The sequence below is a fragment of the Rhipicephalus sanguineus genome, chromosome 2 (genome assembly GCF_013339695.2).
Source record: "Rhipicephalus sanguineus isolate Rsan-2018 chromosome 2, BIME_Rsan_1.4, whole genome shotgun sequence".
NCBI classification, from domain to species: Eukaryota; Metazoa; Arthropoda; class Arachnida; order Ixodida; family Ixodidae; genus Rhipicephalus; species Rhipicephalus sanguineus.
The window spans coordinates 125,552,960-125,573,089 of NC_051177.1; the positions used below are offsets into that span (position 1 = coordinate 125,552,960).

Sequence of the window (20,130 nt, forward strand, 5' to 3'; positions counted from 1 at the left end):
TCAACGCGTGGGATATTGTTCAGGAATCGAATGCTGTACGTAAAAGCACGTCATACGCTTATATCCGCAGCACCACGTGCCACCGATCTGGTATTCTGAAGTGTTGTTGCCTTGGCCACAATGTAGGAGCTGTTGTAAACTAAACCTTTCAGTGCATTAAATCTCCACTTTCTGTATAGCGCAACTCTCTAACCTGGACCGCTGTAATGATTCCCACAAATTTTCCATCTATCGTGTAAATTGAGGGAGCTCATGCCGCTATAACGGAGTAAGCTGCTGCGCAGCCAACACGAAGCAGCTTTAAAGCTAGCGATCGCAGGTTAGATAAAGTTTGTTTAAACGAGCATGCGGTCGTCCTATCACAGGAACTGGACCACATGTCGTGGTGGTTACTGCTATGGCTGTTATCAAATAGCTTGCAGAGATAATACTACACTTTTTCACACTTCATTCTGCAAGTTCGATTCATTATTTGTGACATGCCGGTGTCCGTTGTTGCGTAAATGTTTGCCACGTAGACCCGCCATAGATTTGTAAAAATTAACGAAAAAAGCCGCGAACGTGCGCCGCTAAGACGGTCGAAAAAGGGGGAGTGTCACGGAAGAAAACGTAAATATAACAAAGCGTTTCTTATTCTTCTTGGCGTCCTATGGCAGCTATTAGGTAAAAGACGTTATTTACAGCCTTAACCTCAAAGTATCGCCGTAAAGTAGCAAAAACAACGCTTCTATGGAGCCGAATTTCTTCTTGATAACGCGCCATTCGAATCGATGTTGAAAAAGTGGTTCAAAAAGAATAACTGCAGGAGTGTGAAGCCACCAAGAGGAAGAAGGCGCTCAAGAATAAGGGACGCTTACAAGAAAGAGCAAGAAGACATACACTGGGTCTACTGCCCCCCCCCCCCCCCCCCCCCCCCCCACACACACACGCACACACACACACTCACTCTATGCTCTATGGGCATACATTATTTGTGTTTTTACATGCGCATGCATACTCTTTTGTCTTGTTTGAGCTCAACTACAGAATTATGTGTTCATGCACTGACTGACTGCTGTGTATTGCGCATCTGTGTACCACTGACTGCGATATTGTGGGAGCTTTCCTTTTAATTTTTTTATTTTGTCTTTGCTAAGCTACGAATAGTGGCTAGTGCAGCCTAAAGGCACTAACATCTCCTATTACATCATTTCCATATAAAAGGAAGTATCCCGTGTGTTTTCCTGTCTCGATACCATTCTTTCTTGAACCAAAGAATAAAACGAGCGGACGAATACGGCCGCGGCTGTGAGAACCGAAACCGAAACCTCTTTGGCGCACACTGGCAACGCTGTATTTAAAGAGGTTCTTCGGAATTCTTCGGATCGCCGACAGGCGGAGTGAGGCGTGCGCCGCGGAGCGCGCGTCGGAAGGCGTCCCTCCGCCCGCAAAACATCCGCTAGGCGGCTAGGCCTCTTAGTAGCGCGGTTGAAATATCAAGAAGCGGCAATGGTGACTGAATAGTTTGCTGGTTGTGCGTGTGCTGTGTGTTTCTTATGGTCGCAAGTGGAGGGCGGAGGTGGATACTCGATTCCTAGGGGGACGCACGCCCATCGCAGCCCGCTGCAAACTTTCGTGGACCGTCTTACACGGATTATCATCTACGCCTAGTCGGAGGAATGTGGAAAGCGACGCTTCTTATCCTACTACTGGTCGCCGTCAATGGAGTACAACTCACAGCCGAAAAGGTACTGTGCCCCGACCCTGGGACGCTTGCACTGGCGTTGTCGCTTCGCGAATTTTGCATGTCGCGGCAACCTCCCTTTGGCGGTAGCGTCGGCTACTTTCGACCGAAGCCGGGTAGCGCTTACTGGCGAGCAACAGCTGCGCTTGGCGCAGTTTCTTTCTCTAATGCGTTGCCAAGGTTAGTGACCGAAGCGAGGCAGCGGCGAATTTGACGCGCATGCGAGACAGTTTTCTAAGTCACGGGGCTTTACCACTATGCTTGCTCATGCTTTGACAGGCGCTGGATTTCGCTATTGTTTTCGATAAAAGGACGGGATGTTGTTTGGCCGTACCCCTGAGCCGCATCGGGCACTCGAAAAAAGAGCTGCAGCCGGTTTTTGTTTGCTTCAGAACTGTTATCCGACGCACCACTCCGTGCTAGGAGTGATGCCGTTGTGGCACTGTGCCGCCGCTGATAAAGCGAGCCGGGCTTGTCTGTCGAGTGCGGCGTTCGCTTGGTTTCTCCGACACACCCTTCTTGAGTCGTGCTTGTATCGCGTCCCTCCCTGGAGAAGTGCCTCGCCGGACGGGCGTTTTTGCTAGTACGAGTTGGCGTCCTACCGCCGGCAACGCGTTGCTAGCCGGCGTAATATCGTAGCGTGTTTCTTGTAACGCCCCCTTTCCTAAAGCGTCTTTTACGGTAACGCTCCGAGCGCTGCATCTCTATCCGTGCAGTTCGTGACAGTCGACACGCAACTTTCGTCGACTTCCTCGTTTATGTAACCCGTTTTTGTTCAGTGACGTTTAAACTGAGAACTCCGCTTAAGCCTAATGCCTGCTTTGCTATCGATTTGAATGAAGTCGAGCGCCCTTAGTTTCGCTGCACGCGTTTACGTTCATTGTTCTCGTAACACCGGACCGTTCACTGAGCATTGTCCCGACATCCGTGACTCAGCCGAGAGCCCCGAATGGGATAAAGGGTATCCCCGGTTGCGTTGTCAAAATGAGCTGTCAAATCTCTGGCCCGCCGCTGCACTACACATGCCGGTGTTTGCTTTCTAACGGCACACGTTGTTCGTGCTCCGCGTAAGAAGACACTACCGCACATGGACGCCATGTGTGCCGTTCGGTCGTGCCCGGCTTAGTTGGGTGCATCGCCGGCGCGCTCACGTGAAGCGAGCAAGCCGGTCCTGCGAGGGCGGAGCAGTTCGACCACGCTGTATTCCGGCCCGGCCCTAAATGGAGCGGGCGCGCTCTCAGAGCTGATCAAATTGGGTGCACTGGGTCGCTGCCGCGTAGCTTGTCGGTAGGCACCGGTTACCTGGCTGGCGGCTTGTCTAGTCTTTTCTTTGTTGGTTCATATACCTGACGCCTCGCGGCATTTGTCTCCTAATCCTATTACGCTGCTCTCTCGCCTTCTCGGCCAACTTCCGTAAGGTCCGTCGGATTCGATGGAGGGTTACCTGGATGTTTTCTTGTTGGTATTTAGACTGGTGTCCGCGTTACTTCTTTTTCCGTTGTCCTTGCTCGGGAGTTGTGTTCTGTAAAATATGAGCGAAGCTGTCCTAGACACGCCACTTAAATAAGAGCATCTTTCATTTGAGGCATTGGACCCACTGAAAGCAAGTTTTCGCACCGGCACTTTACCTAGACTTTTGTCAGCCTGTTTTCACATGACTGTACACTGCACGAGTCAGTGATAGATACCAAACTCTAGAGGATCTTGCTCGCTACTCGGGCACATTTATTGGGATTCTGTACCTTTTGCTCCTAAATGCTGTCCTTGAAGTTTAATGAGAACACGTGCAGTTGCTTTTTGTGCATGACACTGATATTCAAATCCAGCCAGAACGATTGTAATGTCTTCTACACGTCCGAAAGTTCGTGCGAGTTCCTGTCACTTCGTTTTTTTTTTTTTTTTTTTTTTTCTGGTTGCCATAGTGGTTGGCCAGTGCGGCACGAAGATCGTGCGAAAATTCCTTTAGTCCTCAGTCACCCAAACCTGTTTGTGCAAAATAAGTTTCTATCCCGATAAACTAGCGGTAGTAGTCGATCGTTCTCAAGCAAAATGTCGGAGGGAAGGGCGTTCGTGTCGAGCCAATTAACCGAACCTCTAATCCGGACCGTGCGCTCCTTGAAACGTTAGCACGGGACAGAATGGAGCGTCCTAGGAGTGATCATAACTTTTTTTTAAATCTTACGCTAACGAAATTTCCTTCCCAGAAGTGTCATGCCTTTGCATCGCGACGTTAATTGGATTACGCCCCCCCCCCCCCCCCCCCCCCAAACGCCTCGCTTAAACTGGCGATACCAGCGCAGTATTTATATAAATAAAGCTCGTCACTTCGCGGTGTTTTCTTGTGTTCTTTTCTTTCTGAGAGCAAGGCCAGCGTCTTCTTTTGCTTCGGGCGTGTGCATGGTAATCTCTTAGCGAAGCGGTTCCGTTTTGAGCCGCCTCCTTTATCAAGCCGGCACTGTGGCGGATCCGTGGGGCAGACACACCGAACAAAAAGTTGGCCTGCCCGTTTCCAACCATGTTTAGACTAACCCTCACCCTCCCTTCAAGTCATTCCGGACGTTCTCATTAAATCTATCGTGCCGAATGAGCAGTCTTGTTTGCCTCTCCACCTCTGCTTTTATTTTTAGGCGTCCTCATTTGGACGAGCCTCGCGTTATCTGGCAGTCCAATCCAATCAGTTCCGAGGTCTTACTGAGACGATGGTTCTCGTTTAGTGCAGCATGTTGGGAAGAGGCAGGGGCGGAGTGGTGGTGATGAGGAGGCCGTCGCTCAATCAGTATACTGCAGCTTCTTGTGTGTTTGCCTTTCTTTTTCTTATGCCTGACGTGTTGGCTCCGTAACATATCTTGCCAGCGTTCATTTAAGTCTTTCCTATCGTCTGCAGTATGTTCGCTGATGGCGATGGTGTTCATTTGCGTTAAGGGCAGACTTCCAGTGCTTGATGAGCAAACTAACTCGTACAGCCAGGCGCCATGCAGACAATGAAAAACACTCGGTTTACGTAATCACGTACTCCCTCAAAACGCTATCCTATTTAATTTAGCCGGGATTGGTTCACTAAGAGCATAGAAAACGATCAGTTTTACTTTCCCGAATTTCGTGCCGGACCCCCGGCGACTGTACAATCTGTGGGGTCACGGATTTAAACGTATTTTTGCCGTATTGACAGCTTTGAACAATAACTTGCGTGGCTGATCGCTTTTGTGGCCTCTTATGAACCATGTCACTTGTGTTTTCATGTTTCAATAAACTTCAAACCTTAGTCTTGAAACTTGACAAGTTCAGTCCTGGGCTATTCGAGAATATCGTTCAGTCTTTTTCGATAAGCAGTTAATTAGGCCCTAGCAGATGCAGTCAGCATGACGTCGCGTCCTGCTGGTGTGTATAATTAAAGCGGTGCCACTCTTTATTTTTGTCTGTAATGTCTTATCAATGCCACCCACATGGATAAAGCTAGCAGCGTTTTTTTTTTTTTGCATTGTAGGATACCGATCTATAAATACAGCTGAAATTGGCTTTCTGTTTAATGTTCCTGCAATTTTTTTTTGAGCGAAAAGGCTAGGAAACTTCGATATACAGGGTCTTTTTTTTTTGTCATCGCATTTTTATAGGAAGTCTCTCTTGTCAAAAAAACCTGTACATACACCTGTACAAAAAAACCTGAATTCCGCGCTCTCCGATAACTTCAGTTAAAGACCACCTCCTGGTCGCGCCGTTCCGTTGTCCTGGCCAGGTGCAAGTGACTATTCACTTCACAGCTGTACGCCGCAGAAACCTTATGACGATGGCTGCACGAAATGAACGTGCGTGCGAGCGTTCGGTTCAGACAATCGAGAAGGTGGCTATTTCTTTTTCTTCTTCTCAGGTGCGTTTCGATCTCTATCCCGTACAGGTCAAAGCGTCCTCTCTCTCATTCGCCTATGGTTCTCGGCCTACACTGCCACACTGCGTAGCACTTCGGAACGCGTCCTCGCACAGCGGCAGCACTCTCGGAGACGCACTGGGGCGTATATACGATCGGCCGACCTCGCTTTATCGCGCCAGTAAGTTGGTGCTGATGCGTTTCCTGCGCGTGGCTGATCGCTTTTGTGGCCTCCAACCTTTTTCCTCGCACTGGCGTGGTCTGAGGCGCGACCCATCTTCGGCCCACCCGAAGATAACGCGAGACTCGCGAGGTGGTGCCTTTGCTTCAGCGTTTATTTGCTTGATTTATTTATTTTTTTTTGTCGCGATCACTCGCATCTTCGTCCCCGTCGTCTCTGCTTACGTGCGGGCGATTGAGACGTCGCGTGTCCCTCGCATTTTCTGCTCGGCTGAGGCTCTCTACTACGCCCGCTCTTCGCCGTGTCGACGTTGCGATTTTAAACCTCGTCAGGTGGGCGCTCGGTTGGACTTCTTTGATTGTTCGCTGTTGTGCGTCTGCACGCACTGCACTCAGAGTCCTTTGACTTTCCTTTTTCAACGTATGTAATTCACCTCTTTCAAGGGACGCGTTAGCTCTCCTCTCGAGAGTCGTGGTATGCACGGCTTTCTAAAGAGTTAACGCATCCCTTTAATGACAGTTACATGAGTTACGTGTGTGAGCTACACAAGTTGCAAAAAAAAAAAGTCAAAGGATTTTCTTTTTGTTTGTTTGGTGTGGTGATGGAAGCGAATCTCTCCTGCCCAGATGGCTTTTTTTTCTTTTATTCCTAAAAGACTAGTTTTGTCATCACTTGCGCTGTGCAACGGTGGTTACCGTGACACGCGGTTTACGCGCTTTAATGTTACGCTGCATTCTAGCGACGAGTAGGACCATTTCACCGACGGCTGTTCTCGCTTTTTACACTCTGGGTGTTACATTAGGGAAACATTCGTATCGAATACGCGTTACAAGTGACAATCTAGAACTGTGAGGAATTGTTGGGTAAAAAAGAGAATGGAAAAGCTGATTTCTTTTCTGTGTCACCACCCACCGTTCGGCGAAAGCTAACGTGATATGACCGTGTATTCTTTGATTTAGATACACGCAACAGAGGATCGAACTAGGATCCGAACGGTGATCAGTAGAGGCCGGATTTTTAGGCACTAAAAAAGCTCGTCTTAGGCGCCAGAAATAGGCAGGCAAAACGACGTTTTAGGCTTCCAAAATAGTAAATATAAGCACAATAAATTTTCACATGAATGCAAATAATTTGAAACGAAGACGTGCGCGAGCTCCATCTACGAAAGGAAAACAAAAAAGTTATTGCTTAAGATGGCACAAAGGCGTTAAATAGTTGAACACAGCCGTGCAACGTGCTTTGTCCCGCACGGTTCGCAGAACACGGTCTCTCCCGTGTTCTGCACGGTGAGTCAAGATTCCCCTGTCGAATCAACACGCTCCTGGGTGTCTTCTCGGCATGACTGAGAAGGGCAGAGCACGAGCAGATAGCCAGATCGCTAAAACACCAGAAGGCAGGAATTCCTCCTATTGTCCGGGACGAATCGCGTAGAGCCAATTTCTCCCCTGCCAGTGAATCACTGGCGTAGCCAGGGGAGAGAGGGAGTTCAACCCCCCCCCCACCCTTCAGAAAAAACTTCTGACTACGCTGATGCAGTTGAACACTTTACAAGTTAACTTACAAAAACAAAAGCCGCGTGCACATCATATTTTCTTTCTTTTTATTGCTCTTCACTCTCTTTTCTGCTGACAGCTCTCCACGGTCTCGCATTCGCGAACAGCGCACGCCATGTCTCTGCGGCGGCGAATGTGCGTGTCCCACTTCACGGCTGCTAGCAGTTGTTTCCAGGAGTTGGTTGAACTACAGGACTAGGTTGAGCCCCATAGTTCCGTAACAGTCAGTGTTGCGCTGTAGCATGAATAACGGTCTCAAACTGCTCCCGGGAGCGCAACATGAGGCTAAATAGTGTTAATACAAGCGCCAATATTGAAAATAGGCATTTATAGGCATTTGTGAGCATTTAGGCACGAACGCCAAAAAATAGGCATTTATAGGCACTATAAGAACACTATAAAAGCCTTTCTTAACCTCTAATTCATGCTCGTATATCAAAGTGGCACGATAGGAGCGCAAGGAACAAAATAGGCATTTGCCTAAAATCCGGTCTCTAGTTATCAGTCACTGCCAGACCGAACAGGCTGCAGAGGCGAGCTGCAAGTATATATAAACCCACAAACAGCAACGTGTGATATCGTGGACTGCGATTGCTTCAGTATGCTTAACACTGCGTTTGCGTCTATATGATGGCTAGATATGGTTCGTATCAGTAGGTTTGCCTTCCCTGCAAAATGTACTGCTGGCGTTTACCGCCTGTAATCCGAGCGCTCTCACTAATTATTCCGCCGTCCCCGAAACGTTCCATATACCGTTCCAATAATTCCGTAAGATTCTTGCGGAAATAGATGGCAAAAATATGGAAAATACATAGATTCCGTAAAGAAACGTGAAGTTATTGGAATGCCATACGGAACCCTTCAGCTGTGGTGCCGTTTCAGTATAGTTTCGTTTTGCCTAATTTTTCCCAACGCTCATTAGTCACTGCTGCGGCTTCCTGATTGCAGCGTTCGGTGCGTACATCACGCTAAACAGGCGGGGGCACAGCAGTGCGAAACACCGCTCTGCGAAAGGAGGGAAGTTTTGACGTTTCATTTTTTTTGTAATTCCTCCTCGGCGAAGCTGATGCTTCAAGCGGGCGCGTTGGTTTAAAGTTCGGTCAGGTTCGCTCCGAGCGAGCGTGCGCGTGAAGGCTCCAAGGCATGTTCTCTAACGCTCGCTGAACGTTGGAAACACGCACGCGTGCCCGCTCTGCTCTACCGTAATTGCGCCCCCTACCCGCCCTTTTTAATTAATTTTTGAAAATTATTTTCGTCGACTACGCTCTCTCCGCCGCGCTTTTAATCCCAAGTTCACGGCGCAGCCGCGGCGTTCTTGTATTCAGGAAATGCAAACGAAGTGCCCGTTGTCGGGGACATACCTGGGAATACACTTCGTCGAGGAAATGATTGCTACCCCCCTGTCAAGTACAACTGCTGCTGCATGTTTGCCGCGGGGAGCTTTCTCTCCCGCTGGTTGCGTATGAAACAAGACAGCATTGTAAAAGCGCTCGCGTTTTGGGCGCTCACAGTGGCACGCTCGGTTCGTTTCCGAGCTTGCAAATCCATTGCGCAGCTTTCGCAGCGATTCTTGTGGAGTGAAATCTTTGGGAAGACTTGTATTTCTGCGTTTCGTTTTGTTTATACTCGTCTGAGGTATATTCGCACGGGCCGAAATAATTAGTCGAGGAAACCGTGCGCTTTCGATTTCGCAAGTTATCGATCTGACGTAATCTGCGGCGCTGCCGCTTCGGAGAAGGTGCACAGCCGTTGCGGTGCGTGTCGCGGATTTTTGTGAGAACGCGCACACGAAGATCGTGGCGCCGGTAACCTCGAGTCTAGTACGACGTACGGTTAATTCTGGTGTAGCCGTTTATAAGGCTGTCCCACTACCAGTCTGGATCGTTCTGGTGAAATAAGTTCGCATATCAAGAAGGCGCGGTTCTGTTTTGGACATAATATAACCAAGTATGATGTGCGCTTAGGAATTATGCGGTACAATTTTAGTGAATCTGTCCTTTTTTCTTTTTTTTCACGTGTGCTGTTGCTAATGCACAAATGTAGTGCAGAGTGCAAGCGAACTGTCTCCCTTAGTAGAAAGGAAGTGCTTCTAGCACGACTTCCATTCATGACGATTCAAACGTGTATAATTAAATTGGTTAACGTCCCGGCCAACTACACGTGTTTTTCTCAGCTTCGGGAACATCAAGACAAACGTCAGTCGCTCGAAGAAAACACGTCCATTTAGTCACTTGCTGCTTGAAATGCGCATGCGTGCCGCAAACGCATGAGCGGAACTGCATGCGCACACTTGGAAGGTGTGCGTAGCGCTTGCGCGTAATGAGAGCTCCTATATATAGCTTACATATAAGCTATATATAGCTCCTATCTATAGCTTATATAGCTCCGGCGAAAGGGAAATCGTGCGAAGCGCCACTCGCTTAAAGGCTTCTTTCATTTTTTTTTTAATTTGAAACCGGTTATTTACTCTTGACGACAGTACGTGTCATCATTTATAGGTAAGTTTTATATAGTGGGATGTGACGAATCGTTAAGTGCTTGCTGTGTTCTCCTGGACAAGGAAGACCCTGGACGCATGCGCACGAGCGACATTCTGCGGCTGTATACGCTTATATGCCGATTATACCGGGGGATCCTCTGATGCGTAGCAGTTAACCATGACTGAATCTTCGCGTCAAAGATCACTCATAAATGTACACATGTCGGCGTGTCTCTCTCGATCGTCAAGCGTAACATCTCTGCCGACTTCACGGAGTGGCTACCGAGTTCGTTGGTCCCGCGCATCATTTCCCTGCTCTGCGCGATGACTCACCATCGGCATCATTAGGGCGAGCTGGCGTGCACGCTTACAGGGCGTGTGTGGGCGCCGTCGGGGACGTCATGGGAGGTCTGCCGAATGTATAGTCTCGCGTAGGCTTTACGCTTTTAGTATCGTTCGCTGCACTCTCTAGTCTTGAATATGGGTCGCCTGCGCTACATACAGTGCCCTGTATAGGTTATTTCGCTTGAGCCCAAGGTTGCGGGCTCAGAACCCGACCTCGGACCGCATTCCTGATCGAAGCGCACTGCAGGTTCACGTTGTAGGCGACTGCGTCGCGCGAAACAACTGGACGTCTGTTCTTTGCATTGTATGTGGGCAGCGTAACTACTCTAAATCACTTAAGCGGAAACGCCTTCTCCGCAGGAATTTGGGACCATGTGACAGCGCATCACATGCAGTTGTGCACAGCAACGAAATAATTTCTTAAGCCTACCAGACTGACTGTGTGCCGATGTAAAACACGGGACTACTGCCACTCCGCGGTGGCAAGGAGAGCGGCCTTTCTTCTCTCGTCTCTGCCTTTTCTTCCCTTTTCCAATGTAGGGTATAGCCAACAGAGCTCAGCCCGCCTCCCTGCATTTCTTTTTGTCACTCCTCTTCTCTTGTGTACGTATCAAGGGCACTTAGTGTCTTTCTTGTGGCCTGTGCGTTGACCGACGCGTTGCCCATTGCGACGGTAACGGTATACGTAATCAAGAGCTGGTCGATGTTAAACCGCTTGGTGCAGTAGTTCGGTTTACCTTCGGCACGTCGATCGTGGTCATCATTCCACAGACATATCGGTGGTGTTGCCCCGGTATACACAGTGTTTCTTAGACTTGTGTATTTTGGGCGTCGTATTACGTGTATGTACGCGCACGCGTCATCCAGTATCCGACACACAAGGACCGCGCTGATTGCGCTTACGCGAGTACAAAAGCCTAGCTCGCAAGATACCGTATAGAGGACTTCTCCCGTTGCGCTGTGAATTGCGGGGTGCCGTCGCTGGTCGATCTGTTCCGAATATCGCAGCGCCCGTCAACAAACCACGTTGTAATCTCAATGCGGAAGCAGTAAACGCTTCGCTAACGCAGCAGATTCTAGGGCGTATAGGCTTCCGAGCACCGTAGCATAGTGGTCGTAAACACGTGCTGTCTGGCGTTGAACCATTACAGTGGCGCCAGCAGCGTGCGAATCGATAACGTTGAGATCCTTGGAGTCGCTGTTTTCCAAAGCAGCAGCGACCACATGCAAACGTTCGAAATGAAAAGGTTAGTGTATATATAATAAGACGACATCGATGTTTACAAGCGTAAATTACACAAGCAAAGTTTGTTTTCGCTACTCTAAAGCAAAGCAGCCCGCCTCCGGTTGACCAACGTTTCGATCGAGTGCATCTATTTGAGGAAGCCGCGTCTTTTAAACAAACGTGGATACGCATAAAGCGGGAAACGGTAAACGAACACACCGATCTTCACTATTGGCACTGTACATAGCTATACATCTCATCTAAACTACCTCATCATCGTTCTTCTAGTAAAGTCCATCTTTCACTTTTTTTTTTTATGGCTGTTATTCGGTTAGCCGCAAAAGGGCGCTTTGGTGGGCTCGTTAAAGCGCACTACATTTGAACTTGGCATGAGCTGCGTGAAAACTGTGACTTCTCTTGAAAAGTGCTTGACTTCATTGTCACGTCCTAACCATGCGTGTAATCATGCGTACGTTCTCCCCACCCCCGCTACCACGTCTTCCTATTCTAGTTTTCCTAGCGTATAGGGTAGCCAACACCGCCACGGTGGTCTAGTGGTTATGGCGCTCGACTGCTGACACGAAGGTCGCGGGATCGAATCCCGGCCGCGGCGGCTGCGTTTTCGATGGAGGCGAAAATGTTTGAGGCCCGTGTACTTAGATTTAGGTGCACGTTAAAGAACCCCAGGTGGTCGAAATTTCCGGAGCCCTCCACTACGGCGTCTCTCATAACCATATGGTGGTTTTGGGACGTTAAACCCCAGATATTATTATTATTATTAGGGTAGCCAACAAGACGCTTCTCACGTTAAAATGCCCGCCTTCTGCCTTTGTTTCCTTCCTCCTCAGTTTATTCATTCATAGATTCATTCATACATCCATTGCAACAGACAACAGCGTATATACACAGTCGTGACGTCACGCACTGTTGCAATGTCGTCCGATTTATTGCTTTCGCCGGCACAGTGATTGACGTCTTCCACACGTCGTGTACGTGCTGTTCGCGTGGACGCCGTGGCAGCGACTCGTATACACGTGGAGTGGTGACGCGGAGTCGCGTTTCGCGGTCGCTCTTGCTTCTGCTGCTGCCGCGTGGCTGCATGGCAGAGAGAGTGAGCGCGCACGCCAATTTGGAAAGCCCGCGAAGAAATGTGATTCTCCAGAACGCGCCGGCCTTCTTGCTGCTTGTTTATTGGCGAGATGCTGCTCCTCACGCTGCCAACGCCTCGTTGCCGCCGTCTGGTTGTGGCGCTGTCTGTCGGTTTTGTTTATTCTTTTTCTCTCTATATATACGCGATCTTACGGAGGCCAATCTCTTAAAGACTGGAGTCGCGTTTCGCGCGCGTCATCTGAACTATAACGAGCGAGAAGGTAGTTTATATATCGTGTATACGCTCTCTCCCTCCCCCTCCCGCCCTTCGCTTGCGCAGCTATCAAGTCTCTCGCGCTCTCTTGCTGTTGGCGTGCTTAACGTAATCGCCCAGCGAGTCCCCCATTCATCCTCCTCGCTCGCCGAGACGCGCCTCGTGCCAAGTTTCGTACTCCTTGCTGAACGTTTTCGGTGCTCCGTCAGCGCGGTTTCCATAGATTGCACTATAATAGTTAACGCATGGCCGTGGTCATCGCGCTTGCGCCGTATATAGATTTCGCGTCGTCACCCGCTGGACAGTCCGCGCTTAACTGTTTTCGCAGTCGGGTGTGTTGCTAGAGACACGGTCATGTTTCCTTCAACGTAGAATTTTGTACTGGCGGAATTCGGAGCCAATAGGGGAGACCGTAGTAGCCCTGCGGACCAATCAAATTTGTCAAGATGGCGTCGACATCAGCAACACTCGTGGCGAATTTCATTACGCCGTCGTTAGGTGAGTGGGGTGGCAGAGCAGTGAGAGCATGCATGGTCACTTGATCCGACCCTGGAATGCGGCACGCATCCGCCTGTGGGAGGGTAACCACGTGAGGAGAAATCTGCCACGTGATCATCGAAGCCCCCCTACCCCCCCACCCCATCGTTGTCAGACGGCTGCAAAACACGTCTGAAATCTGACGCAGAATCACTGCGAAGCTCGCTCGTATAAACATCTCTAGAGTGAAACTAGGCGCTTGCTAGAGTCACTAGAAAAATTTCAGAGTATCGCATCTGTTTTCCGCGCGCCGCCGGCGACGCGATTGGCTTACTCGCATCACGTGACCTCTCGCCGCCATATCCCTTCCAAGCGCTTTGGGTGCAGGCGCGTTGAATGCAGAGCGCGGCCAGACATTTAGCAGTACCACGGTCCCTAGAAGTACTTCGTCGGTCTTGCAGATGCCAGAGAGTAACTCACCAGTAACCGAACGTTGCTGGTGAGCTACTCCGGGAATTTCGTATACTTTTGCATTCCGTGTGGGAAACATTAACGTCAAAGAGCGTCGTTGTACGTGGCTGCATAGTTGGCCGCGGAATGAATTCGCCCACCTCGAAGAACGCTCCTTTCTGCAGTGAACTACACAAACTTTGCTGGAAAAGCTCTCATGCAACAGGATACTTCACCTTTACGGTTCGCTATGTTCAGCGATATTGAAAACTACATACTACGCGTACCTTTCTATTTGCTCGCCTGTTTATATCTCGATCTGTTGCATAGATTGTGCATGCAGTTCGAGTTATAAGCGTGTCGCGCACGAGAGCGAAATCGAAGACTTATTAAAATAATTACTGTTTACTGTATACCTTGAAGACAATTGTCGCATGATCATTTGCCACTGCGCAAAACTGAAGTGTGGAACTCTGTTGATAAACTTGGTATAAGGCAATGTTATTAAGCGTATTTTATTTTTTTTTTTTTTCAAAAAAGAATGTTGCTAATGCTGCATTGCGCCTAGCGTACCCTTACAATACTGTTTAGTGGGTGAGAAATGGTCACAGCAAAAAAAAAAAAAAATTGGCTTATCCTCTCACGCATTGAGGGAATCGATTTCATGCGAGCCCTAGATCTATATACATACTGTGTTGCAGTAGCATGCGCGTTAAAGCTTTTCGGGATGTGCTATTTCTGATCAAAATAACATAAAGCACTGTACCGAGGAAGTTTTAACAAGAGTGCATTACGAAAAAAAAAGTTGAAGTTAAAAGCAGTGCAGAAACCGAACCCCAGCCGTTTACGCGCTGGAAACGCCAAAAACAAAAAAAAAAAGCAACAAGAAAAAACTTTGTCGGAACACAGCAAAATATTTGCAAATGAACTGCAACGTTGGGAATATTAAGGAGACAAAAAATAGAAAATGGAACAACTGAGTAGTGACGTCAATCATTTTTGATGGCCTATTTTCTACGTATCTGTTAGTAAATGACAACGTATTCGCAAAATAAGATGCACCTTACCAACCGCACGCCGATTCACCCATGCGTTCGGCTGCTGGCGTTCCGAACCGAGACAAATACTTCACGCACAAATTACACTTACCGTACACACACCACTTCTATTACAGATAACACCCAGCTGAACAGCAAGCATGGTGCGCAAGTAAGGTATGAGTCGGCGATCAATCGAAGGACGCAATGCTGAATGTTCTCGATGTTCGATAATGTTCTCGAATCCGCTATGAAGTGAACCTGAATACCGACTGCAAAGATAGCGCATACAGTCAACATTCACCAAGTATCGAAGTAAATGGCATCTCGCATGGTCATTACGCTAATGCAACTATGGTCTACAGCTCTGGACGTTGCGAACACACCCGGCCGTGAAACGAAAAGAGACCGATGAAGCCACGAAGAGAGTTCGCGAGCACATGGCAACATTCGCCGCACGTTTCAATAACTACACCGCTTACCGCGCAGTCAATTCAGACTGTCGATGACTCGAATCACTTCTGATATCCTTTTGAAGAAACACACACACATATTGCAGTTACGCCGAGCGTAACACGGCATCGAGGCGAAAAGATCGGTCACTTCTCAACACACGCTACCAACGCACCGGACGCTCCGGAAGGGATATGGCTGCCGCCGCTCAATGTTGCCCGCGTGCAGCCTACCTTTGCGGTACTCTGAAATTTTCCAGTGACTCTAGCGCTTGCCTGCCGCCAATGCCACCGCGCACGTCGGGCTGAAGCAAAAGTAAACAGATCAGTGGGATATCAAGTTTACAAGTCATGTGGCTCTATACTACTGGATGACCGTGATCCTGTTCGCCCACTGGAACACGCGGGCTCTGAGGAGAGCACTTTCAGCGTGCTTTTTTTGAGTGCTCCTGTCCTCCCAATGGAATTCGACTTTAGATCTGCCGTGAACGAAAGACTCAAAGCAATACGAGTGAGGATTAACTCGATGTGATGCAAGCCAGAAAGAGTCGGCCCAACAGTGTTCCGTGTCTTGGCCAGCTTTAGCGCGTATATTTCAATAAGAGAATAAACTACATTTGGCTCGGCAAGTCCTTCAGGATCGGCTAAGAGCTACCGGCTTGGCGGAAGCTGTTCCCATGTTTCACCGTAATTCTTTTCCGCGCATTGAACTTCGCGCCGTTAGGATTTGACTTGGGCGTTTACATATATAATCAGCGCTGCGTCGGAGCTGCAGAATCGCACGCGAAAGGAGCTCATTCATTCGCGAGTTCTTCCAGTTACACTGTATACACACCTGCCTTTGTTTTTTTTTCTTTCCTCCTCGCGTCTCACTGCGTGTGCCCTTATTTTATTGATCCGCGCGCTGTTTCGCCACTAAATGCGAGCTCTCGCATCGCAGCTCGAATGTACGTAGACAATCGGACGAAACGGTCCATGTGCTTCCTTCGATCGAAGCGCATGCCTGGCTGTTCGAAATGATTTATCTCGGAGGAGCCATTTGTTTACGGGGCTAATGACATACGAGAGGTCGCCGCCGCCATGGGAATAGCCGCGGGCCCGTTATAAGAGCGAACTCCTCCGCTTTTGCCTGACGGCCTGCCTGCTTGCGAAGTTCGAGTTAATCTATATATATGTATATATATGCGGAGCTAGCTATAGCTCCGCCTTCCGGCGATTGTCTGCGCTCTCGCTTCTCTCCCCTTTTTTTGTTTTTCTGTGAGCCTGTGTCCGCGTGTGCCTCCGGCATCTTGGGTTCTTTCATTTGCTATTATACCGTCGTTGCTGTGTGCTCGAGTTGCTGCTTCATGCTATCTGCACTTAAGTTTGTTCTCTATTTTATGGTTTCCTATCTTTTCATTCCGCTGACCGTCTCGCTCATTTTGCCTTCGTTACATCGTGTTTACTTTATTTTTTATTGTTCATTGTTGCTTGGTTCGCGCTTAAGCGAAAGGACAGAAAAGGACAATCGGTTTGAGAGGACCGTCGCGCGCATTCGAGTCTTCTCTCTCTCTCTCTCTCTCTCTCTCTCCTGCGCCCCGCGAACAAAAGCGTTCTGGCGTGGCATCGACCGCTCGGGTTTTGCGTCCCGCGGACTGCTGCTGCATCTGTGCTGCCTGTGCATGTTCGGGGAAATAACGGGAGTGCCATGGCGGAAGCGTGGCGAGGGAAGCGGTGAATCATCGCGCACTGTATAGTATAAGGGAAGAGAAAAAAAAAATTGCGAACGAGAGGTGAAGGAACTGCGCGCATACTCCCGCGCAGTCTCTTACTTTAACTCAAGCCATGTCTTCTTTTTTTTTTCCCCGGCGCTTATCGAATCTAATATTCTTCTCACGCCGTAATTCATTTTCCTAAAGTTCTCTTCCCAACTTCGCCTCTGTGCGGAAGCAAGTGTCTGATCCGGTATAACAAATCGCCCCGCCCGCGGCCATCCATATGGTTTCCCCGTACCAGTGGTGACTATAAGAGCCAGCTTTATTAAACGTATTTATACGAGAGTACTGTGCAATACGGCGTCGCCATCTCGCGGTGCTGGTCAACCGGCAATGCCCTGTGGAACTCGCACGTCCTGCGGGCCCCGCCCACTGTACGTTCAGCGTTATATTCTCATTTTTTTTTTCTTTGGGTTGGTTCTAGCACCACATAGATATTGCCATCCAGCCTATGCGTGGGTGACTGGTTTTATACGGCTGTGCAGACGCGTTTGGTGTGATTCGGGGAAGGCCGGATGTTTGTCCGCTTTCATTAATCATTACGATTCAACAATATCAGAACCGCTCCTCATTTTTTCCCCTTTGAGCCGTGCTGCTTGTTACCTTTAAAGGGGTCATGAACCACTTTTCCAAGTAATGATCTAATGGCCTCAGTATCGGAGTGTACTGCCTCCCGAATCGATTGCCGCAAAAATTTCTCGAATCCGTCAAGAATCAGCGGAGTTACGGGGGTTTGGCGCACGCTCCCAGCGCTTTATCTCTTTTCTCGTGCCGACGAGCGCACTGGAAGCTAGACAGGGAGGGATGGCATGGGGGAAAGAAGTTACGCCAGCGCGCGTCATGAAACGCGATCGCTCTCCCGCTGTGATTCGCTTGCGCGAGTGCGGCGCCGGCAAGTGGCGGCATTCCGCGGCAAGAAGCGCATCTGATCCGAACGCCGCTCTCGATTTAAGTCGGCTATCGGCCAATAAGCATGCTATGTCTTTGCGACGTACAGCGGACAGACGCCCCGCCCACCGACGAGAGTGAGAACCGGCCTCTGTTTGAGAAGAGGGTGCCTGGGGAAACGGCAACTTCGCGCTCCGCTTGTGGCCATTACGCGGCGCGCACGACTGTAATATTTGGCAGAGCAGTTCATAGCCGTGTCAGCTTTCCGCAGGATGTGTTTTTTCAATCAGCCCAAGGGGTACGTGCTTCATGACCCCTTTAAGTCTTGCGCCTTGCTGTCCTGCCGAATCGCCAGTGATGTAATTGCGTGTTCTTTCTGGCCTCGCAGCACTTTTTCACATTTCCAAGTTCACGAAGGGGATACTCGCGATCTATTCTTCGTTTCTTTGATTATTCGGCACGCCGGCAAGGCATGCATGGACGGTGTGCGTTCTTTTGGCATCAAAATCGGTGTGCTTCGGTAGCACGTGGTGGATGCACTTAGCTTGGGGATGAGCGGGCACCTTAGAAGCATTCTATATAATTCCCGCAGAAAAATATTAGCACCAATAACCGTTGCAGCCAACAGTCGTTTGTGCTAATATTTTTTCTGTGCCGGCTGTACATCAATTTCGTTTTTATACTGTATGCATATTTTTAACATTCACAGAAGAAAAAAAAAAAGTCACTTAAACACGAGGTTCATAACTGAAGAGGGAAATGCCTGTGCAGATACAGTGCGAACACATCCTTCGTTGTCAGTTCCTTCGATGTTGGATATATAGAGCTAAGTGTTGGATCCAGCGCAGGCGTGCGCCAGCTCTTTTCTGTCGAAATGACTGCGGGCCTGTGTATCGACCGAAGCTAAAAATGGACGCGGAATGCGTATAGCCCCGGGTCTCGCCTGCACGTTGAAGTTCTCGATATTGTGTTGCCTCCGCGTACGCCTTAACCAACGAGCCTAACTTGGCTTAACTCTCGTCTTTTATTGCCCCGCTTCCGCTGTGTTGGCGCGTAACTTACGCGATATACATAATCTATTCTACTACATACTTTAGCGACCACCTTCCCCGACATCTTTATCGATGGTATCGCTACACTATAACAGTATCACATCTCGGACGCTGCTTAAATGCAAAAAAAAAAAATAAATAAATAAAAGAAATAAGATACCGCAAGTGAACGCAGTTAAACTAAGCTTGTCGAGCGACAGGAACAACTGCCGCAGAAAGCATGCTGCGGCGGTGTCCCATTCCAGCCGTTCACATTCCTCTTCGTATCGCCAGCCCCGGAGTCGCGGGGATAGCTGAGGCGCGGGTTCGATTCCCGGCAGCATCTAAGCGGTGGCGAAATGCAAAGTTGGCCGCGTACTTGCATTCACGTTCCCGTCAAAGAACATTTTGCATGAATATGAATAACTCGCAAGGTCTCTGCATCCGCCTCAGTGGACTCGAAGGTGAAAGCCATTAATTTTTCTGCTAAGTCTGTGTATTGAACCTGCTGCGTGCCCCAACCCCTCCGAAAGCTTTCTACAACTAACGTGGTTTTGCAATGCCTCTTGATCCTGGAAGAATTGCAAGTATTCTGCACTTCACCTCCTGGATCGGCCCGGCCCACCTTTGACCAAGCGATGTCCTGTGATGACGTCACCGTGTGTCGTCATGGTGACGTCACGAATTTGGGTGATCTCTGACGTCGTGACGTCACATGGTGACGTTATCGCATTATTTTTTTTTTTGCGTCCTTCGTTTTGACGCCGCCGACGCGGGACGCCGGTCACTTTCGCGTTTGATGAGGCATCTAAGTCTTCAGCCTTAAAAGAACCCCCAGGTTGCCAAGATGAACCCGGAGTCTTCCGCTGCCGCGTTGTCGTATCGTGGTTCTGGCACGTGTAGAGGCGTGGTGTTAAATTTCTAGACTTCCTCTCTTCAGGCGACGATCGAGGCGCGAAGTTTAGCGGAGATGCAGTGCAAGACGAGACGACGCCGCAATCGTCGTTCACTGTGCACAGCACCGTAAAAAAACTTCTCTCGACGCGTTCGCGTCCGCTCTGATAGCGCAACGTGTACACGTGGCTTTGCGGTCGTCGCCGGGCGTGTCTGGCCGCTCAAGGTGGCTATTTTTGTGCAATCTCTCACTTCGCTTTCTTGCACTGCTTTCGCGTGGGTTGCACAGCCATGCACTGCGTATATGTATACTGCTCTTGAACCCAGGCGCCGCCCAGTTTTATCTCGGTCCGCTGTCTGGAGGCCTTCCTCTCCTCTAGGGTGTGACGTGATTGTGAACTTGGGTTCTCCGGTGG

The 20,130-nt window shown here is 49.3% G+C and overlaps 1 protein-coding gene across 1 annotated transcript in view; it reads left to right on the top strand.

The window, feature by feature from the left end:
* The first annotated feature begins 1,429 nt into the window (after nucleotides 1-1,429).
* LOC119383636 (syndecan) overlaps nucleotides 1,430-20,130 on the top strand; it is a 134,176-nt gene continuing 115,475 nt past the window's right edge. The window contains exon 1 of the mRNA XM_037651904.2: nucleotides 1,430-1,727. Coding sequence (XP_037507832.1) covers nucleotides 1,659-1,727 — 69 coding nt within the window. The 5' untranslated portion in view covers nucleotides 1,430-1,658. The remainder of the gene's footprint in view (nucleotides 1,728-20,130) is intronic.